Here is a 26,625-nt window from a genome sequence, read left to right as displayed (position 1 = left end):
TTATAGAAAGTCTTAAAGGAGGGGTATTTCATAAAAATGACATAAATGTTAGCTTATGACTTTGACTTCCCCCCTTTTTGAGACATATTTTTCTCTTCATTTCCTCAATAGGTTTTTCTTCCTGTAAACTTGCCACTCACTATCAACAAAGTTAAGTTACTAGAAAGTTTTATCGTCACGCACCATTAGGGGTGTTCGTTCGGTTATAAACGAACCGAATAGACCGAAATTTGATAACCGAAATAATTTCGGTTTTCAAATTTCGATAACCGAAACCGAACTGAAATTTCCAAAAACCGAACCGATTAAAAATTCGGTTATTTGGTTATAACCGAATAGTGGGAGAAAAATAGGAAAAAAAGCAAAATTTTGATATGGATCGGAGGGCTAGGATCATCCTATTGAAATGATTTTTTGAGCACAACCTAATTAAGTTGTGATAAATCAAAAAGACGGTTTTGATCATCATACGGAGTGACCATATAGCATTTTTTTTGGAAAAATAATGGTTTTTATCCATAATTTCAGTTATTCGGTTAACCGATTTTTTTTTTAGATAACTAAAATTGAACCCGAACAACCGAATTTAAAAAAAAAAAAAAAAAAAAACCGAAACCGAACCGAAAAGAAAAAAAACCGAACCGAACCGACCAAACCAATTCGGTTCGGTTCGGTTATTTGGTTATAATCGAATAAGGAACACCCCTACGCACCATCGAACACTGGAGTTCTTTTCAACAATAAATCATATTCTTTATCAAAATCATGGGTTGTTATTAGATATGATGACTAATTCTTTTCTGAATTGAGGATGTTTTGGAGTTCAATTCAAATGAAGAAGTTTAAGATTTTTGTTGTTCTGTAAGTAGGACCTACTAGGACACTCCGATGGACGGTCCGATTTGGAATGGAACTTGACCGGGACACAAGAAGCAGGATCCGGAGAACATTCCGAATCCGATCCGACCAATAAGGGATTTGAATGGATCTTTACTAAGACATAGGTGGATCCGATGACACCCCTACTATTCCTAACACAATTAATGAACTGCCCACCAAGTTGGACTGAACTCAGATTACCAATTAAGCCAAAGAATTGATCTGACGTGACGGTCAAATAATTATGGTGCAAGGGATAACAATCAATGATAAAAAAATAAAAAAAAAAAGGAAAAAAATTGTTCACATTCAACAAAACAATTCCAAACTATGAAAATTCCAAGATGGAGCTTAGCGAGGGTACAAATACTCAAATAGAATTACAAATATAGGAGCCTATCCATGGCAACGCGTAACAGATCAAGGGTTGGGATCATAGAATATGTGGGCCCATTTGTATTTCTACACGCTTATTCTTTCATTTTTTCCATGGAAAAATGAAACAACGGTCCTTTGTTTGAAGATGAAAACATGCTACAGGCGTGTGGATATCACAACGGAAGATATGTAATTGGGTGCAATTGAAACACAAAGTTCAACTCTAAGTAAGAACTTTGAGACCCTCTTCAAAGATAGAAACAAAACCAACATGTTCTTGTTTTGTTAAAGCCAGCCCCACCTCGACCCCACCTTCTTCGTCTCTTGTCTCTACGAGTGACATGGGCCACATGGCACCTGTTCTCTCTATCGATACATACTCAATCTTCTTGGGCCCACCCCATCCGAAATCCGTCTCGTAGGCCCGAAATCTCGGCGAACCGGCCACCGTTAATAACAACTCGCCCGATAAAGATAAATATTTCCGAGGCCAAAATTCGGCATCTTTCAAAACCTCTCCGTTCAGTCCCAGTATCGCTTTCCGAATTGCTTCCGACCCGATCACCAACCCGTTCTCTCCACCGAGTTCACTCGCCTTTGACTCGGCAAAACACAAGCCGATACAGTTCCCGAAATACGCAGACGGTAGCGGTGGGTCCAAGCGGGCCCTACAATCAACAGCAAATGCACCATGGACATTTTTGTCCCCCGCGACCTTTCGAAGTTTGACTAGGCAAACCCACACATATGTGTACGTTAGCACGAACGACGAGTAATGGGTCAGTTTATGACCCGGTTCGACTCGGGCCAAGACCCACTGCCTGAGCCTATCGATATCAGACGGAGCCAGGACAAATGTGGCTCGAACCACCTCTTGGTCTTCACTCTTCTTTACCTCGGACCCTTCAGGTCTATATGTCACCTTAAGTTTTTCCAGCTCTAAGAAGTAATTTCTCTGGATCTCTTTGAAACGTGCCGTCACCGTCCGATCAATGATCGGTGGCGATGTAATAAGCGAGAGATCTCCACCGGATCGACAGATGGACGCCCAGGATTTCCTGAAATGGGTCATGCTGCTCCCATCAGCAGCTGCATGGTGTATCGACATTCCGATAGAGATGCCCGCATTGGGAAATACAGTGACTTGCAAGGCAAGAACTGGAATTTTTTCGTTGCTTGAGGTGGTTTGAAGAGGAGGGACTAGAGGATGGAATTGTGTTACATCTCGGGGGTGGTTTGTAGTGAGTTTGTAGAAATCAGAATCCGACTCGGCTAAAGTTAAAGAGACCGAGTCACCGTTTATGTAACGGATCTCGTGGTGGCTATGGCCTGTTTGTGGGGAGAGAATAAGATTTCCGGCGAGAGGGTAGAAGAGTTGGAGAGAGAGGGAGAGGGAGTTTTTAAGGTTGGGAAGGGTGGTTTGTAGGAAGTGAGTTGTGGGAAGTGGGTGTTCGTAAAAGAAGACTATTTGGAGTGGGGTTGATTGCAGCCATAGGACGTCGAAGAAGGTGAGCATGACGGAGGTGTTGGCGACCGAGCCGGGTGGCGGAGAGACTCGAGTCTGCTCGAGCACTTGCACCGTGTGGGGCGAAGCCATGACGAGACGAGAGAGAGAGAGAGAGAAGAAGAGATAATAATATATAGATGAAATATAATAAAAGAGTGGGGCCTATCTGTCTGTCCTTCCTTTCGGATATTCAAATTAGGAGTGCACGACGACTAGACCGGGCAAAAGCGACCAATGCCCGCGGTCGACCCGACCCACCCGCAAATTTGCGGGCACAGGTCTGAGTTTTAGTGACCCGTCAAAACTAATCCGCGGGTGACCCAACCCGCAAAAACACGGGTAGGGTCGGGTCGGGTCAACCCGCGGGCACCCGCAAGTCACTTGGCTTTTTAAAGGGTGGTGATTTTGTTATGCTAATCTAGTTAGATGGCTTTTTTTTCTAATGCAAAGGATGGTGATTTTGTCATGCTAATCTATTTTTTAAGGGTTTGATGCCTAAATAGGTTATGGTTGGCACCATAGAATATAAATAGGTTGTGGCTAGCACCATAGGTTGATCCCAACCCTCCGATTTGAATGTTAGAGGGTTGATCACTTGATCCTAACCCTCTATAGATCGGAGGGTTAGGATCAACCTATTGAAATGATTTTTGGGGCACAACCTATTTAGGCTGTGGGCCATCTAATGGACGGTTTGGATCATCCCACGGTGCCGGCCATACCCCCCTCATCAAAATCCAGGGATAATATTTTTCAAAATAAACTCTTTGAATTTGCGGGTGAGTCGCGGGTTGACCCGGCCCACCCGCGGGCCACGGGGGTCACCAAAATTCTGACCTGCAAAAATGCGGGTCATCTCCTGACCGACCCGTGTTACCCGCACCCGCATCACCCACGGGTTGACCTGGCCCGACCCACCCGTTTGCCAGGTCTAACGACGACAGCCACAAGAAATAAGTGGCAGATTTAGAGTAGGGGCCTATCTGTCCGTCATTCCTATCTGTACAATAAATGTCAGTTGATAGGAAAGAAAAAGACGACAGTCATGCATGTTTTTCTTGGAGAGCTGCTAGGAAGAGGGAACCGGTCTTGTTAATGAAACGGAGTTGTTTTCCTGTTCGTGAAGTTCATGAATCATTGAAGAACCACATATATTTAGTTAGACAAATTCTTTGTCGGTGTCAGTAGTGATGAACATATGAAGACATGTACGGCACGTTTGACTGCCATGTATTTTTTTTCCTTAGATTATTAGTTTACCCAGTGGAGAGGGAGGATGGGAGATTGATAGACAAGAGAGGGAATAAATGATGAGTGTAAGAAAAGACCAAAAAACCACGTAACAAAAAACTTTGGGCTGCAAACGAGCCGAGCTGACTCGAACATTGGGGTGTTCGTGCTCGACTCGCTTAGTTTGAGGCTCGGCTCATGTTCGTGATGAGCTTTTTTTTGGGATCGTGTTCCGCTCGCCAAAATTCAACAAAGCTCGAGCTCGGCTCGGCTCGTTTAGTAAACGAAAATATTTTCTAGTGATCTTAGTTTGTGCACACACCTCAAATCTGTCAAATTTAATCGATGTCTATAAAGGGATATTATGAGTTTTAGTAAGTACCATTTTCCTATAGTTCAAATACCTCAATCTACTGCGTAATAATTTAGGATCAATAAGAGTTGAACTAACCTGACTAATTGTTTAATTTGCTAAACTCAATCTATACATACCATCGATCAAGAATGCATAGCCAAAGTAATAAGAGTTAACAGACAAAGTTACACTACCACAAAAAAAAAAGTACACATACCAGCATTGTCTTAAAGACTAATGGAAATTAAATTCTTCTGAAGAGAAGGAACTACTTTAACATCTTTCAAAGTTAGTAGTTTACCTGGAAAAAGGGTCAAGTTCGCAGTACAAGTGTGAATCACATCCGCCTCTGCTCCACTAGCCACTGTAACAGTCTCATTTGCTTCAACAACATTAACAAGTAGTTTCTTGGAGTTGCAAACATGATACGTAGCTCCTGTATCTAACCACCAATCTGAAGAAGTACTGGCCTTACCGTTGCCCAACATAGCAACAAAACTATTAGGCTTAGCCTTGCTCACCAACATATTAGCTTCATTCTATAGTGTGTCAGATTTAGTTTACTTAGGTAGCCTACAATCTGTCGCAAAATGACCCCATTTTCACAGTTGTAGCACTTGCTCTTCTTTTTCCTAGAGATAGTCTTTTTGGCCTCCAACTTGGGTTCACTTCTAGGTGACTTTGATTTCTGACAAAATTTCTTGGGATTTGTTACCGCGTTAGCAGCAGACTGTTGCTGTCTAACCATCTCCAAGTTATTCATAGCACGATTCTCATCTTCAATTCGAATGAATCGTTTGAGATCATCCAGTCTCACTTGCACCTTTTTTTCGTACATTTCAGTTTTGAAAGAGTGTCATGCAGATGGTTGTTTATATATGATTGCACCCACAAGAAAATGATCATATATAACAATTTTCTCATTGTTCAATTTAGATCTCAAATTCTCATGATCAGTCACCTGAGGATTGATTTCCTTGTCTTCTTGAAACTTGAAATCCATGAATTTGTCTACAAGATAAGTCTTAGACAATTCCTTCTCCTTTTTGAATTAAGCATCTAAATTATCCCAGATTTCTTTAGCAGTTTTAAACTTGCTATAAATTTCTGCAAGACGGTCTGAAAGACAATTCAACAAATAGTTTTTGCAGAAATCTCCATCCCTAAGCTATTGAGTTTCATCAACATCTTCAACCGTATCAGCAAAAGTACTCAAAACAGTGTAGAAACAATTCAAATATTTTAAACCAAATTGAGATTTTCGCTTCCATGAATTAAATTCGGACCCACCAAAGGATTGAAGTTTGATCATCTCAAACGGAATTGCATTCTTATCCATTGTATAATATAGATGAAAGTAAAAATAGGAAAGAGTGCACCTGATTGCAAATCGCGAAAACCGAATCGCAAACCAAATCCGAGAACCAAATCGCTAACCAAATCCGAGAACCGAGTCGTGAACCAATCGCAAGAACCGAATTGATCTCCGACAACAAGAATCGCTACCGATTGAAAAAATGATGGCGAAAAACCGATTCGGAAAACCGATTCGAAAATTGATTGCAAGAACTGATGTGAAACCAGTTGCGAAAAAACCAGTTCGAGTTTCTGATTTCTCGCCCTTCTTTTCTCCCCTTTTTATATTATTATTCCCAAAATCTCCAACCGGCGGTGTGTGCAATCCGGTGGCAAGCAAGTAAACCGGCGGCAAGGAGATCAACCTACGGCAAGCAATTAAACCGGCGGCAAGGAGATCAACCGGCGACAGTAGTTAAACTGGAGGCAAGATGGTATCCGCGGCAAGAAGCTCAGAACGACGATTGTTTTGATTTCTCTCAAAAAATCCCCAACCGGCGATGATGTGGAATCAGCGGCAAGGAGAAAAAAAGAGGAGATCGACCCTCGACCCTTGTTTTCTTTGTGTATTGCTTAAAGATTGTTAGGTTAAGCAAAGGTTGTTTAAAGCAATACACCCTAGGTATCTAGTTTGGAATACCTATATTGTTGCCTCAGCCCCTATATATAGAGATACCCTAGGGTTATAACATGTTAATAAGCTCTAGCCCATGTAGGCCCACTACACCGGTCCATTATCCTATTGTGCTTATATTAGAACATACATAGGGCTATACTATATACCCAACAAAAAATTCCTCGTTGCCAGACATGGCCTAAAAGAAACTAGTAAGTCACTATGTTTTGTGAATAAAATACTCTTTCTTCTTCTTCTTCTTCATGAAAAAAAAAAAAAACAATTACTAAAAAGATCAACGAAATAATATTAATGTAGAAAAAATAATTTAGGGCCATAGGGTTACAATTGTCCTTGAAAATGTAGAATATGGTTCTATCATCTATGGTCTGTTTGATTCCAGGATAAGTTTTCATTGAATAAGACCTTGTCCAGGATAAAATATTGCCAATAGATTTCCCTGTATCAAATTTATCAATTTCCCTGTATCAAATTTATCTTTAGTTTATTGACACTATTTTTTTATCCTAGGATTATTTCTGTCCATGGTTTGCTCAACATTGTACTATCTAAGAATTAGTTTTGTTCAATGTTTGGTTAATAGTTTACTATCTTGGACCATACTAGCATATGTATATGCACCACCTGCCTGGAAGTGAGGTGGACCGAATGACGTCTAAACTCTGAACTGAACTTCCCAACAATATGAGAAGGTAATAACCCTTAAATAGGAAAGAAAAAACTAAGATATGTGGACAGTCTGGAACCGGTTGGATACATGGATTTTATAATCCTGGATTTTACATGCTTAAACCAATATTTTGTAAGCTTAAGCCTGGATTTTATAAGCTAAAACTGGGAGTTTAGAATCCTGAAAATGTACAATCCATGTTTTAGCTTATAAAATCCATGATTTTACAATCCTGGATCATAAAATTAGTGGTGTTACAATTTTAAGTGAAGGGAAATGGAATGACGCCATTGTCACCTTTCCCCTTCTCCCAATGGTGGGGGTAATGGGACCAGCGACGGAGCCAGGAATTTGCTCGAGGGGCCGAGAGAATAGTTGTTGTATAATAGCCATACACCCCAAACCCATGCATAAGGTGAAACCCACAATTTGCAACTCTCATTTTTGGAGTGTTTATATGGTTTAGGCATGTATAGTCTATCATTTTTTAAAAAGCATTGTATGGTCCACACCCTAGGATGATCCAAACCGTCCATTTAATGGTCCACAATGTAAATAGGTTGTGCCCAAAAAATCATTTCCATAGGATGATCATAGCTCTCCAAACTATAGAGGAACTGTATATTATGGAAACCTCTATAGATTAGAGGGTTGGGATCATCCTATAGAAATGATTTTTAGGGCACATCCTATTTACATTGTGGCCCATCAAATGGATGGTTTGGATCATCCTATGGTGTGGGCCGTACAATCAGTGATAAAAAAGAAAAAGAAAACGACAAAAATGTTCACGTTTGATGGGGTATAAAAAGTAAACTCCAATAAGCTCTCGACACGTGGCCCAAAAGATGGCCCACTAATAAGTTGACACTTGTCCCAGAGGTAAAAAGGCAATCCAATAAGAAAACATGGGGTTTGGCCCACTAATAAGCTGACACCTGTCCCAGGGGTAAAAAGGTAATTCAATGCCTAGGACCCTCATTATAAATAGCCTTCACAAATGCCAAGGTAGGGGACCGAATCCCTAAAAAGTCATCATCCCTAGCTTTGATTTCTCCTCTTTGTGTCCATTACTGACTTGAGTGTCGAAGGGCCCATCCGGAGCTATGACTCCAGGTTGGTCTTCTGACCTTGTGTTCTTCTGTGCAGGACTCAATCCTTTAATCGGTTCAGCAACTAGTCCATGATCAGCTCCTTTGTCACTGCTTCATCTGTTACTAATTTTGGGCTTAACAACGTTCAACAAGACAATTTAAAACCATGAAAAATCTAAGATGGAGCGAGCGAGGGTACAAATAGAATACAAATATAGGAGCCAATCCAATGCAATGCCGAACAGATCAAGGGTTTGGATTATAGAATATGTGGTCCCATTTGTATTTCTACACGTTTTTTTTCTTTTTTCTTTTTTCCGTGGAAAAATGAAACAACGATCCTTTGAAGATGAAAACATGCGATAGGCATGTGGATATCACAACGGAAGATATGTAATTGGGTGCAATTGAAACCCAAAGTGCAACTCTAAGTAAGAACTTTGAGACCCTCTTCAAAGATGGAAGCAAAATCAACATGTTCTTGTTTTAGTAAAGCCAGCCCAACCTCGACCCCACCTTCTTCGTCTCTTGTCTCTACGAGTGACATGGCACCTGATCTCTCTATCGACATCACCTCAATCTTCTTGGGCCCACCCCATCCGAAATCCGTCTCGTAGGCCCGAAATCTCGGCGAACCGGCCACCGTTAATAACAACTCGCCCGATAAAGATAAATATTTCCGAGGCCAAAATTCAGCATCTTTCAAAACGTCCCCGTTCAGTCCCAGTATCGCTTTCCGAATCGCTTCCGACCCGATCACCAACCCGTTCTCTCCACCGAGTTCACTCGCCTTTGACTCGGCAAAACACACGCTGATACAATTCCCGAAATACGCAGACGGTAGCGGTGGGTCCAAGCGGGCCCTACAATCAACAGCAAATACTGCATGGACTTTTTTGTCCCCGGCGATCTTTCGAAGTCTGACTAGGCAAACCCACACATATGCGTACGTTAGCACGAACGACGAGTAATGGCACCCTTTCTGACTCGGTTCGACTCGGGCCAAGACCCACTGCCTGAGCCTATCGATATCAGACCAAGCCAGGACGAATGTGGCTCGAACCACCTCTTGGTCTTCACTCTTCTTCACTTCGGACCCTTCCGGTCTATCTCTCACATTAAGTTTTTCCAGCTCTAAGAAGTATTTTCTCTGGATCTCTTTGAAACGTGCCGCCACCGTCCGATCAATGATCGGTGGCGATGTAATAAGCGAGAGATCTCCACCGGATCGACAGATGGACGCCCAGGATTTCCTGAAATGAGTCATGCTTCTCCCATCAGCAGCTGCATGGTGTATCGACATTCCGATACAGATGCCCGCATTGGGAAATACAGTGACTTGCAAAGCTAGTACTGGAATTTTTTCGGTGCTTGAGGTGGTTTGAAGAGGAGGGACTAGAGGATGGAATTCTATTACATCACGGGGGTGGTTTGTAGTGAGTTTGTAGAAATTGGAATCCGACTCGACTACGGTTAAAGAGACTGAGTCGCCGTTTATGTAACGGATTTCGTGGTGGCCTGTCTGTGGGGAGAGAGTGAGATTTCCGGCGAGAGGGTAGAAGAGTTGGAGAGAGAGGGAGAGGGAGTTTTTAAGGTTGGGAAGGGTGGTTTGTAGGAAGTGAGTTGTGGGGAGTGGGTGTTCGTAAAAGAAGACTAGTTGGACTGGGGTTGATTGCAGCCATATGATGTCGAAGAAGGTGAGCATGACGGAGGTGTCGGCGACTGAGTCAAGTGGCGGAGAGACTTGAGTCTGCTCGAGCACTCGCACCGTGTGGGGCGAAGCCATGAGAGAGAGAGAGAGAGAGAGAGAGAGAGAGAGAGAGAGAGCTTCCTCCCCCTTAATGGGTTGGTGTTTTATGTTGCTTTCTTCTTCTTATTGTTTGTATCGCCTCTCAAATGTCGGGGCCTCTCTGTCCGTCCTTCCTCGACATTCAAGTAAAATAAAAGTGTGCAAGACGACAGCCACTAGAAATAAGTGGTAGATGTAGAGTTTTTTACACTACAATAATGTTAGTTGTAGGAAAATAATAGGAAAAAAACTACCTTCAGAGCTCATTATGGAGCAAAATCCATTCCTCATTGCACAATTCAACCCTGCCAGGTGCGAAAAATACGTAGCCAGTTCAGTTTGTGTTTCAAAAAAGCCTCTACAGATCGAAGGGTTAGAATCGTCCAGTCGTGTTAGATTTTGCTCACGACAACCCACTTAAACTTAAGGTTATTTTCGTCATTGTAGGCGTCTTACCAACCTGGAGTTCCATTTTTGGAGTTGTTTTCTTGTTCGTGATGTGCATGAATCATTGAAGAACCACATATATTTGGTTAGACAAATTCATTGTCGGTATCAATGGTGATGAACATATGAAGACATGTAGGGCACGTTTGACTACCATGTTTTTTTTTTTCCTTGGAGTATTAGCTTACCCAATGGTGAGGGAGGGTGGGAGATTGATAGACAAGAGAGGGAATGAATGAGGAGTGTAAGAAAAGACCATCCACCCAACATATGATTGATTTTTTCCTGGTTTTTTAGCCACTTCTCACACACTCCTCATGAAAAAAAATTCATGGTTGCTAGGCATGGCATCTAAGATGGGAGTACTACAAAAAATCAACAAAACCCTAAACATGGCTTGAAGGATATTAAGTTCTATCCGGATCTGATCAGCAGTACGCATAAGCAACTTTTAGAAAAGGAGCCTACAAATCCTTTTTTCATAATATATATGGGATTTGCTAGGGACCATGCATGGCTGTTGCATGTGAGAGCAGCCACAGGCTCACTTTTCAACAGATTTTGTCTTATTCATTTAATTCATCTGAGGTGCGTGCACTCACATGCAACAGCGAGCCGCAAAATGCCTTTCTAGGTGGTCCCTAGCAAAGCAATTCCTTGTTTACGTAGTTTTTTTTTAATAATTTTAAGTATTATTTTAGGGGTATTTTACTAAAAATAGGTTCTGCATTTTTTTCAAAAGATTCCTATTTCTACTGTTTTTTTTCATGAATCTCTCTTGTCTTACTAATGGACCCATAAAGTGGTCAATTACTAAAGAGCCCAACGGCAAACATCGTCATCACATTCTATTCTCTCTGTCCCACCTGGGGTCATGTGTGTTAGTCAAGACCATTGATCTTGTGAACTATCATGGAGCAGTCCTAATAAGCCATGTCCCATTACCGATAGATCTCAGCCATTGCATAAACTCCAGACAAAAAATCTGCGGTGTAGCTCTTCTTAGTGGAACACTAAATGAGGCCTTATGATCAGGCGGTAGGATCATCCAATCAGAGTGGGAGGAACGCATTTTGCCGTATCAATGGACATGATCATGTCCACGTGGCACACGTATATCTTCTTAGCATTTATCCTATTTATTACTCATCGTGCGGCTCTCGATATTTGATCCAACGACAGGCAACATTTTTAGATGGTGTCGCACATGGCATATATGTTTAATCAACAACATTGATTTGGTGGATCCCCTTAAGCGATTTACATGTGCATGGTCCTATGCCACTTGGAAACCCAGTGTATGATTGAAGTTGGGGAAAAAGACTTTTGGATGTGATGCCTATTGTTTTAGGGTGTGATAATTTATGATCCCTTTGGATCTTTGGTAATGAAAAGCAAAGAAAAACTTGATTTTAACGAGATGGGTTTGATGTACCTTTCACCATGGGTCGCCGTTTATTCGATCTTTTCTAAGCACAGTGAAGGCCTAAAAATGCCCCTTCGCTCTTCTCTTCCTTTGCAAAGCACCGGTTATGGGAAACCTCTCTTAAGGTGAACTCTCCTTCTCTCGATGAGCTCTCAAGTTGTGGTGGTAGGAAAAGGGATCAAGGATCTCTTTCATAGGCAAAAAGCTCTCATAGAACTTCCCTTAGTTGCCTAAATTCGTTTGGCTTTTCCACTCAAATTAGAAAGTCCAATTTTAGTGAACGTTCCTTCTCCAAATGCTTCTAAAGTTAAGGGATTACCCTATAGAGATGAAAGGTTGCTTAATATCCAAGGCCACAACTTTAGTAGCTCTAAAACATGGAAATACATGCTTTAGAAGATCCAAATCTTGGAAACAACTACTTAGAAAACTTCTAATATAGATTGCCTTGGGAAGCCCTTGGCGTGATGTCATAGGTCTTGTTGTCAAAGGCATTTAGATGCTTTCTGGTTCTAGTTACTACTCACTGTTTTGGGTTCTTTTCTAGTTCTAGATGCTACTACTTGTTTCCAGTTCTTGGTTACCTTCATCATCAATCCTTTTTCCTACTTCTACTTCTTGTTTTTATTCTTTATCAATCTTTTAGCTCTCTTTCATATTCATGCTTTAATCAGTTGTGTTTATGTCATGGATCTCATTCTTTCTACCCATTATTATGTTAGAATATTTTCAAAATAAAAGTGATTTTGAAAAGGTTTTGAAAATATGTATTTATTTGTAAAGTAGGTGCTCTTGAAAACAGGTGAAAAATGCTTTGGGAATGGCCCCACATTAGAAAGTTGGTGAGCGGTATATAATGCTTTTCTCACTTCCCTCTTGCTTTGTTGCAAAATGAGTTTTGGCAAATGGTGGACCTGCGGGACGGTCCGTGCACGCACGCGGCATGTGCAGTTGGCTATAGGGCACTTTTTGGCGCACTTTACACTTTGCTCTTCGCATTGTCGATTGGAGTGCTTAAATTTTCCATATTGGATCTGGTCCATTCGATCAAGATTGGTGTAATCCGAGGTTTTCGGCGGTGCAATGAGGATCGTCGGATCACGTCTACTCGCGTCGCAACAATCAAAAGTGGATCGGGTAGAATCCGAACCGTGGATTGACAATCTAATGGTTACAAGAGAGGACTGAAGATGGCACAACAATAAGATGGATTCTTCATAAAAATTTCAAGTACATTTAAAACAGATTTGAAACGGAAGAAACTTTTCCATCTAGGCTCTGAGAGCTTCATTTATCCTTCTTCTTATCAGATCTCTATAGCTCATTATCTCCAATCAAGAAATGAAACTACATCAAAAGACCTCATATATTATAATGAAACCCATATACGGAAAGGGAAAGGTGTGCGTACTCGGTCGAGTAGATAAGCTTATCTACTCGGTCGGGTTAAAAACAGTGGGGCCCACATTTTTGGGGTGATCCAAACCATTCATTTGAAAGGCCCTTACCTAGATAGGGTGTCCACAAAAAATCAGCCCAATAGGATCATCCTAACCCATGCAACAGTGGAGGGAAAAATGGGGAAAAATGGACAAACACAACTTGTCCACAAATATGCCCATTTTCCTGTGTGGAAGCATAAAAGGCATAAAGTGGATGTGAAGGTATAACAATGGTGGAGCCTGGGCCGACATTCACGATTACACCTTTCTTTCGCTCAATGCAAAAGAGCTCCATGCCTCTGTTCTCTCTAGCTGAAAGAGAAACACCCAAATCTAAGTCAATTGGAGGATCAAAATGATAAAACCCAAATAATTTCTTCTTCACAGGTGGCGTTTGTTTAAGTAAGCAAGATGTTACTCACCTGAGAAGGGTTTAAGTCAGCCAGATGTTACTCACCTGGGAGATGAAAATGAGAAGTGGAGAGGCATTTTGAATGGTTTTTTTTTCTGTTAATGGTCATCTCAATATTGCAGGAGAGGGAGAGACAGAGAGTATTAAGAAAATCGTATATACCAACATATTTCATCTAGATCCATAGCACACATTCAATTTGTTGAGGACATAAGGGTGAAGGCTTTATGTTCAACACAAAATTTCTTGGACTCCCTTGGTGCCCTTGAAAACACCAACTGGTATTGCATAAGGGCCATCTAATGGGCCACTGATTACCAATTACCAAAAATCATTGCCGCAACTTTCCATTATTCCTCTCCTCAGCAGATTTCAGGAAGTCCCTGCTGCATTGCCTTCTCAACCCAACCAGTGCACATTTTGCAGAACTCCAACTGGTATTGGATCCCATGAAGCAATCAATCAAGCTCAGTTTCAAGTTAGTAGAGTTGTGATTAGCAGTGTTCTTTATAGAACATGTAAACTGTGTTTATAAATAACTACTCTGGTGTTTTCTCCTCTGTATTTGTAGTTTTAGCTTCTCATGATCAACATTAACCATTGTTTATATTGACCAACAATCTTTGCTCCAACTGGCCACTCAATCGGACTTGGCCCACTGATAGATCAGCATCAATGACTTTTACTATGGACACCTTTGGTAATTATAATCCTAACATTACCATCATAGTGTTTTCTCCAACTGCCTTTACTATGGAAGCTAAGCCAGTGGGATAAAGTTCTGTTTCTCTGTGCTCTGTGCTGTACTTAGTTGGGAAACACCTAGTCCCCATGGGTGGATGTATGTTTAGTTTAATGAATGGGATTGTTACTTTTTAAGGAAAATTGTTGTCCATGTTGTTAAAGTAAAAAAGATTAAATAACTCCATCTCCAACAGCTTAAGCATTTGGAGTAATTGGCTGTTTCACATGGTATCAGAGCAAAGGTCCTCAGTGTGCATCACAGAACCTTCTACCCCTAACTTAGCTAATCTCCAAGGTCCAATGCTTATGCCTTGAGCCCAAGATATTATGTTAGAAGAATTACCTTCTACCCCTAACTTGGCTTCTATTTGGTCCCTGAATTTGCTAATGCCAATGTCAAGAAACCGAACCTCAGCCAATCATACCAAAAAAAGGCATAGACGAGTATCATAACATTGTAGAGGAGGAGGAGGATTCTAAAGGTGCTCTCTTCCCATCACAATTCAATTGTGAAGCAATTAAATATTGAATACTCCCTCGAATATGTTAGAATATGCTTTGACCATACCGCCGAACCCTGCAACTCTCCGGAGCTCTCTCTGCGTACCTCAACCTCTTCACAAGTAACATCCAACATTCGATCCCTCTTTCTCTCTGTAAATACCAACAATCTCCCCCCAAAATTTGAAAAGTGTGCATCACAGAACCTCGACAATTTCAACTCCATTCCCTTCAACTGTTTCCATTTATTATCTTCCCAATTATAACCCCATATCTTCTCATTAACAACATAGCAATAAAAAATCCCATCAACAACAGCACCTCTCATCTTCCACGCCAAATCAAGCTCCTTCGAAACATGACCCCACGAAACCCGCTTCGGATCGAAAACTTTCACTCTACGAGCGTTAAAAATCCAGACGTTCGATGATGGAATTCCTTTCGTTGAACCTCTCAAAATGAAGAGAGATTGAGCCAAGACAACAGTTGCGGATGTGAGGCAGTAGGTAGAGTTTTCTAAGGTTTCCACGATATTGATCGAGGATGAACCAATTGGATGAACAACCAAGGCATGTAATCTCAATGTAGAGGAATTGCTCAGTACAATTGAGTTGGAATCGAGTGGTGAAAAAGAGAGGGAAGCGAAGGAGAGAGCGCCATGATTGGCATACTAGTGAGAGATTTGGGTGGGAGGATCGAGGGACTCTAGCAATACATTGGGTGGGAGGATCGAGGGACTCTAGCAATACATTGCAGAGCTACATTGTTTGAGAGATTCGGCAAAAGGGAGTCAACGTCCATGTTTCTTCTCTTCTGTTTTAATTAATTGACGGGTTGTGATAATTTAAGTATTTGATTAATCTCTGTTTCTTAGAAGGAAATCTATTAGAATAAGGAAGTGAACACCCAAAGGATAAAGATAGGGTGATGAGGTTGTGATAATTTAGGGACTTGATTAGTCTTGGTTTCATGGAAGGAAACCTGTTATAATAAGGAGTGAAGGCCCATGTAGGCTAATTCTCACCCCTTGAACGTCATAAAGCGTTAAAGTCCGCTGCATTTTCTCCTGTTATCCTAGAGGGGGTGCGAATTTATCACCGCCCTAAAGATAATGATGAAAGTGATAATGATGGAAACCTCAGTCACTAATTTTAGGTTAGTTGCTAATTTTAGCTTCTTAGGTACTTATGAGTCCCATATGGAATAGAATAAATTAGCTTTGATTTCTCAGTTGTTTGATTTGGGTAGGACTGTTTAGGGGCAGTTTGGATAAGCGGAAGTCTCCTCCTGTCCGTCGATTTCAAATTTCACGCCCTTCTTTCCATCCGTCGATCGTCCTGTTTCGTGGTTATAGAAATCTCGCGATGGGGTGAGATTTCTAAAACTTGGATTTCTTACGTAAAATCCAAGAAACACAGTCTTGACAGCATACATACCTAATCTACCACACACCCAAGGATCTGATATTCTCTAAACAGAGTTAGAAAGATAGGAGGTCTTTTTGCTTACTATGAGAGGATAAGGGTTCCTATTTCTACGAGTCCGAGTCGACTATGAAAAAAACATACCAATTTGCCGAAAGGAATTTACATGTCCACATGACACATGTGGGCCCACAAAGTAGTCAGCTACTAAAGGGCCCAACCGCAAACATCTTCATTGCATTCTCTTTGTCCCACCCGGGCCTTGCCTGTCATGAAGCAGTCCAGCTGATCATAGGGTTAAAATCTGTGGCCCAACAAATGAATTGTTTGGATCATCCTATCGAGTAGGACCGATTATGAATCATGCAAATATAGTGGTCCCACTCCACACACACATCAAGTGATTGTGGAGGGTTGAGCAGATAACATTATCTGCTTGGTCCTCCAAAAACAGTGGGCCCACATTGTTTGGAAGATCCGAAGCATGCAACTGATGGGTCGTAGATAGGGTGTGCCCAAAAAATTAGCTCCATGGGGCCATCTTGACCCTTCGATTTGTGGTTGTTAAAAATGGACAGATTTATGGATATTTATACCCATCCATTTTAACCTCTCCAAATCAAGGGTTGGGATGATCCTATGGAGCTGATTTTTTGGGCACACGCCTATCAAATGAATTGTTTGCATCACCCAAACAATGTGGGCCCCCACTGTTCTGTGGAGGACCGAACAGATGACTTTTGTTCTGCTGACGTGTGTGAGTGTGTGTGTGTGTGTGTGTGTGTGTGTGAGAGAGAGAGAGAGAGAGAGAGAGAGAGAGAGAGAGTTGTCATAATTAACAACCTCTTGCAAGCTGAGGAGATTTTCCAACTCAATTTAAGTGACTCACAACTAGTTGAATATCACACACTCTGCAGCATAGCTAAACATAGAGATCAACCATGAAAATGAATGGCAACAAGTAACCTGAGAGAGAGGCTTAACTTGACATGCAGCTCTCAATTCCATGAGCCTTGCTGTTGCTAATTTATCACTTCAATGGGCATATTGCCGCCTCAAAAAAGTTTGATGTGCTCATGTCAAGCCCCTGAACTGCCTCCATTCGTGAAAGCTTATATGTGGACTAAAGCTTAGTGCGTTTGTCATCAATAGCTTCCCGCACAAATCGTACAACACCTTCAAGCACAAGCTCTTGTTGTCACCAGAATCACACAAACAGACCTGAACAAGCTCTTGTTGAGATTCTAAATTCTCTTTCAAGACACATTCAACACATCATTTTGAAACAAGTTGGGGACGAGTTATGCACACACGACTTTCATCATAAAACTTCAACTAGCTATCTAATCTATGTGATTCTGCACAACAATCGTCATGTCCATGCAAGACAACTCAAGAACTTGAATGACATTTCCCAAACAGTTAATAGCACATGAAACCTACCCTTATTATGGCCTTTTCCACAGCTAAAGAAGTTGCTATTTTGACCTTCTGAATCTGATTCAGCAACGTTTAACGAGAATTTCTATGCTGGACAGAATTTGACGCTGCGAAACAGCCCTTCATGTTTTTGAATTCTTGAATGTGTCTTCGAGCTAGGGGACGCGAGAGATCACTCCAAGTGTGGAAAATCAGTGATGGATTCTTGTATTCAACAATAAATAAATGTTCTTTTGGCAATCTGTCAGTCCCTAATCTTACAAGACATAAACGCTTCAAGTATCGATTAGATGGAACCATCCATCATCACTGACTTCCATGCCTATGAGAATTGGGGCTTGAAGCATTTACCAGTTCCCATACTTCTTGTGTCCTATGAGAAACTTCCATAGTTCGAATCTTCCCAAAACCAAGCTCCACATTTAAAATAGATGTTGTCCCTACCTCTTTGAGAAAAAAGATTAGGGCCCGTTTGGATACCTCCCATTTTGTATTTGGATTTGGAATTGAGTTTTGAATACAAAATGAATAGATCCAGCAGGGGACTTCCTAGTGGAGGGGAGAGGTTGAGGAGCAAAGAGGGCGAAGGAAACTGCCACATTTGTGGATTTCCAACTTCTTATTTCCACAGCAAAAATCTGATTTTTTTCAGTGTCACCTGCTGAATTAGAAATCCAAGAATTTGATCCGATCCAAATTACAAAGCAAAAAGGGCTGCAAATGTGAGAAATCCAAATCAAAATCTTCTCGGCATCCAAACAGGCCCTTATGTTAATAGGAAAAGATTATACAGAATTGGCCAAATGATCAACAAGATCACTGGCACTCCCAAGTAATATGAACAAAGTGGATGAGACTATCTATGTTCGTAGTACATTTTGTCGACGAAATTAGCTAATCTCCAAGGTCCGATGCTTATGCTGAGCCCAAGATATTATGTTAGAAGAAATACCTTCTACCCGTAACTTGCCTTCCACTCGGTCCCTGAATTTGCTAATGCCAAGGTGAAGAAATTGGACCTCAGCCAATCATACCAAAAAAAAGGCATAGATGAGAATGATTACATTGTAGAATTCAAACGAAGCTCAGCAGAAAAAATCACATTATTAAAAAAAGCTTCAACAGTTCCATGCTACACACAACAATCAACAATATATTCCAACATAGAAAGAGAGGGAAAATTTTTATTTATTAAACAATCTAACAGAATTCGAAAATTCAATGTACTGATCTTTATATAAAGATCACAATTCAATTGTGAAGCAATTAAATATTGAATACATCTTCGCATATGATAGAATAAACTTTGACCATACCAGCGAACCCTGCAACTCTCCTTGGCTCTCTCTGCATATCTCAACCTCTGCACAAGTAACATCCAACATTAGACCCGTTATTGTGTCTGTAAATACCCACAGTCTCCCCCCAAAATTTCCCAAGTGTGCATCCCAGAAGTTCGACAAGTTCAACTCGATTCCCTTCAGCTGTTTCCATTTATTATCTTCCCAACATAACCCCATATCTTCCCATAAACATCATAGCAACACAAAATCCCGTCAACAACAGCACCTCTCGTATCCCACCCCGAATCAAGCTCTATAGAACCATGACTCCACGAAAAACGATCCGGATCAAAAACTACTACTCTACTTTTCCCCCGGCCGAAAAGCTTCCCTCCAAGAACTACACAACTGTACATCCGTCTTTCTCGGACGTCGACCGGGCTAGGCACATCCATCCATGAGCCAAGATCCGGATCAAAAACCTCAGCCCAAGGCTCATCCAAACAACCTCCAAAAACATAAATCTTCCCATACACAGCCCCAGCTGTAGCATATTCCCTCGCGATTCTCATCCTGGGGCCAGTGTCCCAACTATTGAGACGAGCGTTAAAAACCCAGATGTTTGATGAAGGAATACCACCCGTTGAACCTCTGAAAATGAAGAGTAAATGACCCAAGACAACAGTTGCGGATCCAATGACGAGAGGGACGGGAGGAACTGGGTGGACTTTTCTAATAAGGTATCTACCATATCGATCGAGGATTAACCAACTGGAAGAACAACAAAGGCGTGGAATCTCAACATAGAGGAATTGCTGGGTGCAGTTGAGATTGAACCGAGTGGTGAAGAAGAGAGGGGAGCGAAGGAGAGAGCGCCATGATCGGCATACTAGTGAGAGATTGGGGTGGAAGGATTGAGCGACTCTAGTAATGCATTGCAGTGCTACATCGTTTGGGAGATTTGGCAAAAGGTAGTCCACGTCCATGTTTCTTCTCTTCTGCTTTAATGATAAAGAATTGATTAAACTCAGTTTCTTGGAAGGAAATCTATCTATTATAATAAGGAGTGAACACCCAAAGGATAGGATAAAGATAATGAGGCAAGTGATAATCATTGAAGTAGGAACCTTAATTACTAATTTTAGCTTAGTTGCTATACCTAATCTACCACACACCCAATGATCTAATAGAATTGGAAAGATATCAGGAGGATTTTGTGGCTTACTACCAGTGAGATCGAGGGTGAGGGTTCCTATGAGTCCGAGTCAACCATGATATGATCACGTGCCATACTACATTGTGTTGTAAAATACTTTAGTCACACGTGCAACGCACGTGCACTTTTACTAGTTTTATAAATAGGAAAAAAAGTTACAAGAGGAGGACATAGGAACTTGCTTCTGACGCATCCCATTACATTAAAAGTATAACAATAAAACCCACCAGCCCATTTTGTTTTTTTTTAATGGTAAAATTCCATTAAAGAAAAGGGAACCGAGAGAGTCCCCAGGATACAAAGAAGAAAGATACAATGAGCCCTACAACTTAGGGCGGAAGAAAAAAAAAATGCAATGCTCTATTTGGAAACGCCCTCTTTAGCCAATCTATTAGCCTCCCCATAGGCAGACTGCCTAACCTATGAGAAAGATGTCAATGCCAACCCTAATCGATCCTGAATTTTATTAAAGAATGCTACAAATTTCCTAGGGGCCCCCTGAGGGCTGTTAAGCCATCAAATAACATTAAGAGAATCTCCTTCAATGACCACCTTGTTCAATTCCACATTCTGAAGTGATTTAATACCTTGATGAATCGCTCAAACTTCCGCCTCATTAGAATCTGCCACCCCAATTGGACCACTAAAAGCCTAAATGGCTCTCCCTTCGACATCCCTAAGCAAGCCCCCAATTCCGGAAGGACCGGGGTTTCCCATACTAGAACCATCAAAGTGTAATTTAAAATAACAGGGGACCGGAGGAGACCATTCTTGGACAATCTTGGGAACAAATTTCTTGCTACCCATAAATAAACAAAAACAAAACAAAACATAATTACGAATATAAGGTATACACAATTGATCTCATCTAGCAGCTCCTCTAGAATCCTTGGGGAGGCTGGCCTAGTTTCAAAATACTGAATTAATGCCCGTATCACAAGCGTAATTTGCCAAGTTGTCTTCAACTAGATTGCCTTCCCTGCAAATATGAGTGACAGCAAATTCCATAAAGGATAATATTTTCCATATTTCTTTTAAGGGATTTGCTAGGATCCATTGCAAAAAGGCATTTCGCGGATGGGCTATTACATGTGAGAGCATCGTGAATGAAGACAAAATCTGATGAAAAGTGAGCCGGTGTGGCTGCTCTCACATGCAACAGCTCATTCACGAAATGCCTTCTGCTATGGACGCTAGCAAATCCCTTTAAAAATATAATGAATGCATCATGGATATTTGTCTTTTCCGTTAATGATATTCACAAGGACACGACTATCAAATTCAATCCATATTCTTTTAATACCAAGGGTCGCGCTATAACGTAGCCCATCTGGCTTCGGCCAACATATTAGTATTCTCATCACAGAAGTGAGAGAGCAAGTACAACCTTACTTTTCTTATTTCTGATTACACCTCCTCCACCAGCTATACCAGGATTACCTCTAGCTGCACCATCAACGTTCAACTTTAAGATGTTGCCAGTCAGCTTTTGCCAGTAAACCAAGGAAGGAAGGTTTTTCCTGGATGGGGTCCTTAATTTTAATGTTGATTTGCTCCAAAGTTAATCTTTCCATAAAATTGCAATGGGATGTGGTTTTCGCATCATTTCTTAGTTCTTTTAGCCGCATTATGATTCTGTTTTTATCTGACTGATTTGGGCTAATTGGTTTTCGATCCTTCTTTTACATTTTCTAACCGGATTTGCCATATTGTGATGGATGGAGCAATTTTAACGGTATTAATAAATGTAGAATTGCTTTTCTTAGCTTTTTCATACCATAATTGAATCCTATTTTTAATAGATTGGCAGGGGATCAAATTGGTGTTAAAATGCTAAAAAAGAAATTCCAGAGATCACTAGCCAAGTCACTTTCTATAAAAAGATGTTTTAGATTTTCCTAATTTCATTTCTCACAACAGTTACATTTGGAAGCAACCTGAATACTTTTATCCCTGATGCGTTCATCAATAGGCACCGCTTTATTAAGGAGTTTTCATACAAACACGCCAATCTTAGTCAGAATGTTATCCAAAATAAAGAAGAAAAAGAACAGCAGGGCCAAGGGGATATTAGATCAAATGCACGAAACCAAGAAAATCTTGGATCAAATGCACAAAACCAAGAAAAATATGTTGAAAAGGATTACGCAGAATCAGACATTAAAAAAAGGAGAGAGAAAAAAAAATACATCATATATTCTTAGTCCAACTATGGGTTTGATGATTGGTCCTCAATAAATTCCTATCTGATTTTATTGAGAACCTCCCATCATTATTAGTGCACCAGATGAGGTTGTTCTCATTGTCGCTTATTCAGAGTTTAGAGTTACGAAGATCATCTTTTAAGCTTTGACTCAAAACAGCCAGAAATTTTATCCCAATTTCAATGTCCATTTCATTTAGTATTTCATTGAGTTTACGGTTTTTAACAATATTATGGGTATTTGTGGCCTCCTCAATTAAGGATCTCCTGTCATACCAGAAAGAAATACTTCATTTTCCAATAAGCCGTCTGCTATTTTGTAGTCATTTGTTTCTAATCTTTATGATATCTTTCTAGCCTTTTGAACTATAGCTTCTTGATTTGAGTAATTGATGTGTTGGTTCTTAGCATATTGAGATGTCATGAATCTGCCCCATAGAGGATTCCTCTCATGAATGTGATGGAGAAATTTGAGTCTAAAAGCCTGGCTAACATAGAGTGAGCGGATACACAAGCCTCCCTCTTTCTTCTTGCACGTACCATTCCAAGATATCCATTGATGATTGTCCTCCCATAAAAAATTAGAAAAAATAGTTTCAATTATTTTTATGACTTGGTGGGTTGAGAATAGATAATATATAGATAGGCATACTAGCTAGCACATGATCTATAAGGGCTAGCTTACCACTAGTAGAAAAAAGTTTATTTTTCCAGCCTTCCACTTTCTTTTGAATTCTTTCAATGAAATTGTTAAAATAACTGATTCTAAGTCTACCCTTGTATATTGGGGCCCCTAAGTAGTTAAGAGGAAAATCCTCTAAGTTAAAACCTATGACACTCTTTATGATATTTTTCCAAGAATTCAGCATTTTATTTGAGACTATGAAATAACTTTTATCGTTATTAACTCTTTGGCCCGAAGCTCTTTCATACTGACCAATGATTTCCATAATACTATTGATGGAGGATTTTGCGCCATTAGTGTAGATCATAAAATTATCCGCAACAAGGGTATGTGTGATAGGGACATTAGCTCTACCAGTGTAATAATAGATTGCTTTGCCCGATTTAAAAGCTTTTTGAATACTACTTGAGTTTTCTTGCTAGTTTGTTCAAGGGTTTATCATATATCGGGATATTCCATTCCTCTTTAACTATTTGATAGAAAATTTCATTACGAGTCCACATTTTCTGGAATTTAAAAGGTGTAATAGCTGCTTGGTCTTTAATTTTGATTTTGAAAAGCATAGGGGAGTGGTCAGAAAATGTTCTAGATAAGTGTGCAACTTTAGTATCAGAGAACTTTTCAATTCAATTAACATTGCTAGAATTCTATCAAGTCTAACTCTAATATTACCATTTTCAGTTTGATTGTTACTCCTATTAAATCTGTTTCCAACATATCCTAAATCTATTAACCCTAATAAGTTAATAGCATCTTGAAAATCACTCATAAATCTTTGGTGTCTATGGAAGATGGTATTAAAGTCCCCTCCAACTAATCTTGGCATGTCATTTTGATTACTATTATCCATTAAATAATTCCACAGAATTCTTCTTCTACGATAGAACAGCTAGCATAGACTATAGTGAATATCGCAGATAAGACAAAATTTGTACATGTAATAGAGAAAGTTATTGCTTGGTTACAAGAATTTAAAAAATTGATTTGAAGTGAGTTATTATAGAATATCCAAATTCTAGGACAATTATCATTCTCTAGTGTGTTCTAGACGCAATTTTCGTGAAAAACTAATCAATTCATTAAAGTTACAGCGATGAAAGTGTTGTGACTCCCTAATAAGGTTTTTTAACCTACCGACAGTCCGGCCATTCTTGATTCCTCTAAGGTTCTAGATTAGACCGTTAATTTATAATTATATTTAATTACTTGTACTTTCCCGATCGGATTTTGATCCCGCTAACAATTTTAATATTACTTTCATTGCTTTTTGTTAAATCATTTATCTCTATTTCGTCTTGTTAGCTCCTCCTGTTCCCATTAAGTCTTTTAATATTTCATTTTCCTTTGTCGCCATATTCCTGAGAGGGATTTGCTAGCGTCCATCGCAGAAGGCATTTCGCAGATGGGCTGTTGCATGTGAGAGCAGCCACACCTGCTCACTTTTCAGCAGATTTTGTCTTCATTCATGATGTGGCTGTTCTCACATGCAACAGCACATCCGCGAAATGCCTTCTAAGATAAACGCTAGCAAATCCCTTCATGAGATTATCCACCTCGTTTTCTAACATAGCTATGTCCTCATTATCCCATACGCTGTCTACTTGTTTTCTCTTAGTCAAAAGTATGCTTCCTATTTAGGTGTAATTTGTTTTCCTAAAAAGCAAAATTCTACTTTCGATAACGTTGAATAAGCGTGTTTAAAACTTAGAAAAACCATCTTAGCTCTCAAATGTGTTTAAAACTTAGAATTTTTTTTTCAAATAACATAAAATTAGCGTGTTTAAAACGTAGAATTTTTTTCAAATAACATAAAATTAAATCTACCTGAATAAAACATAAGAATCTTTTTCTACTCTTTGTATTTTGTGAACCTTCTAGGTTCCCTTCTTCAATCTATTAATATTTCAAAAAAAAAAACATAAGAATCTATAAATCTCTAAAACTTGTAATATTCTAATTAGCCATGAAGTCTTCTCTATTACTTTTAATCCTTACCTCTATGGCTCTATCAACCCCTCCTCCCTTACATACGAAAATACCTTTCCTTCCTCACATGTGAAAATATATACTTATTAGCTTCCAGTGAGGCTGATTGTAGGCTTCATTTTGACTTTTAATTCTGTTTTCCATGCATTTCCTCTTTACTTTCTTTAGAACTTTTCTCTTTGCACAATTCTCTTTTCTAAACCCTTCGCTTCTCACCTCCCACATTGCTCCTCGCACTCTGCTTCCCACCCTGGCAACTATAGAATAAAGTCATCATTCATCCCTACTTCATCTTGAAAAAATAATCTCCCTAAAAGAAATACGATGGGACTTTTCCTAATGGAAGATTATATATGCATTCCTTGTTATAATATTGGCACTCCAGTTCTCAATTTCACTGATTAGCTGTTGATGGCTTGTTAGGAATTTGACAATGAGAGAAGTGTAGAATAAAAGCGATGAGATTTATGACTGCCGGCTATGAAGCACGGGTACGGGTACGGGGTGCGGGTACGACACGACACGGGTACGTGATTTGCCAAAGAAACTGGGTGCGGGTACGTTCGGGTACGCCGAATATAATAATATATTTTAATATTTTATTATATATTTATAAAAATTAAAAAAAATAATTGTAGAGCAATCAAATAACAATAACAGCACCAAAATGGAAAATTCTAATATTACTCTTCATTTCATAAGTGATTAAGTTTCATCTTTCAGAACACGAGGCATCAATACATCATTCATTAGAAAAAAAAGTCTGTCACCAATGTGTTGACCAGTGCCTGACAAGATAAATAATTTTTAGAGACCAAATTATGAGATTTTTTTTACCGAACTTTTGGGATTTAATAATGTTTGGACACGATAGATTTTATGAATTTTTAAAATTTGAAAAATACCCCACCGTTTGGAAGTTAAGAAAGTTAAAATTTTGACCCGACCCTTTTTCTTTGAATTTTGTACTAGAACTGGAGAGTTGACTTTTTTTCCTTTTAGATTTGGGTGTTGAAACTATTTTTAATAAATCCAAAAGGGGGGTATTCCGTTATTTACATGTAAATCTTAAGTAAATGGATTTAATAAAGACATTTACTTAAATGGTTTACATGTAAATACCGAGTACAGGAAAGTAGAGAGAAGTACAGGAGAGGAAAGAGAAGCAGCAGGAAGAAGAAGGACGTGTCAGGTACGCGTGGTGCGCACCCGACACGCACCCAAGCACCAAAACTATTTCTTTTTTTCTTTTTTTTAAATGGGGTACGTACCCCGGACGTACCCGGGGCGTACCCGCACCCCATACGTGTCGGGTGCGGGTGCGGGAGCCCCGGGAGAGTACCCGTGCTTCCTAGACTGCCGGAATAGGTAAAGACCACAAATGAGTAGGGATATCATACCACTCTCCTGCAAGTTGAAATAGCTGAGGATCACAAAGACAAAATAACTGCATTAAAAACCTTCGATCTGTTTTCAAACAAATTTGCTCGTTGCCAACACATTATATGGGAACGATCATGG

General features: G+C 40.0%; 1 protein-coding gene and 2 pseudogenes across 1 annotated transcript; all 3 read right to left on the bottom strand.

The window, feature by feature from the left end:
• Positions 1 to 1,159: 1,159 nt before the first annotated feature.
• On the bottom strand, positions 1,160 to 2,855 carry LOC143848650 (malonyl-coenzyme A:anthocyanin 3-O-glucoside-6''-O-malonyltransferase pseudogene; annotated as a pseudogene).
• Positions 2,856 to 8,461: 5,606 nt separating this feature from the next.
• LOC143849139 (malonyl-coenzyme A:anthocyanin 3-O-glucoside-6''-O-malonyltransferase pseudogene) lies at positions 8,462 to 9,892 on the bottom strand (annotated as a pseudogene).
• Positions 9,893 to 18,887: 8,995 nt separating this feature from the next.
• On the bottom strand, positions 18,888 to 23,007 carry LOC143849199 (F-box/kelch-repeat protein SKIP6-like). The gene has a single exon (XM_077358265.1). It carries the CDS (start codon positions 20,127 to 20,129, stop codon positions 19,212 to 19,214), a length of 918 nt encoding a protein of 305 aa, XP_077214380.1. The 5' UTR covers positions 20,130 to 23,007; the 3' UTR covers positions 18,888 to 19,211.
• Between the last annotated feature and the right edge of the window lie 3,618 nt (positions 23,008 to 26,625).

The sequence above is a fragment of the Tasmannia lanceolata genome, unplaced genomic scaffold (genome assembly GCF_043159265.1).
Source record: "Tasmannia lanceolata isolate RefF3 unplaced genomic scaffold, GAP_Taslan_0.1 ptg000016l, whole genome shotgun sequence".
NCBI classification, from domain to species: Eukaryota; Viridiplantae; Streptophyta; class Magnoliopsida; order Canellales; family Winteraceae; genus Tasmannia; species Tasmannia lanceolata.
This window is presented reverse-complemented; position numbering and strand designations above follow the sequence as displayed.

Coding starts and splice junctions, on each gene's coding strand:
- LOC143849199 (XM_077358265.1), bottom strand. CDS start 20,129: ATGATTATCACTTGCCTCATTATCTTTATCCTATCCTTTGGGTGTTCA.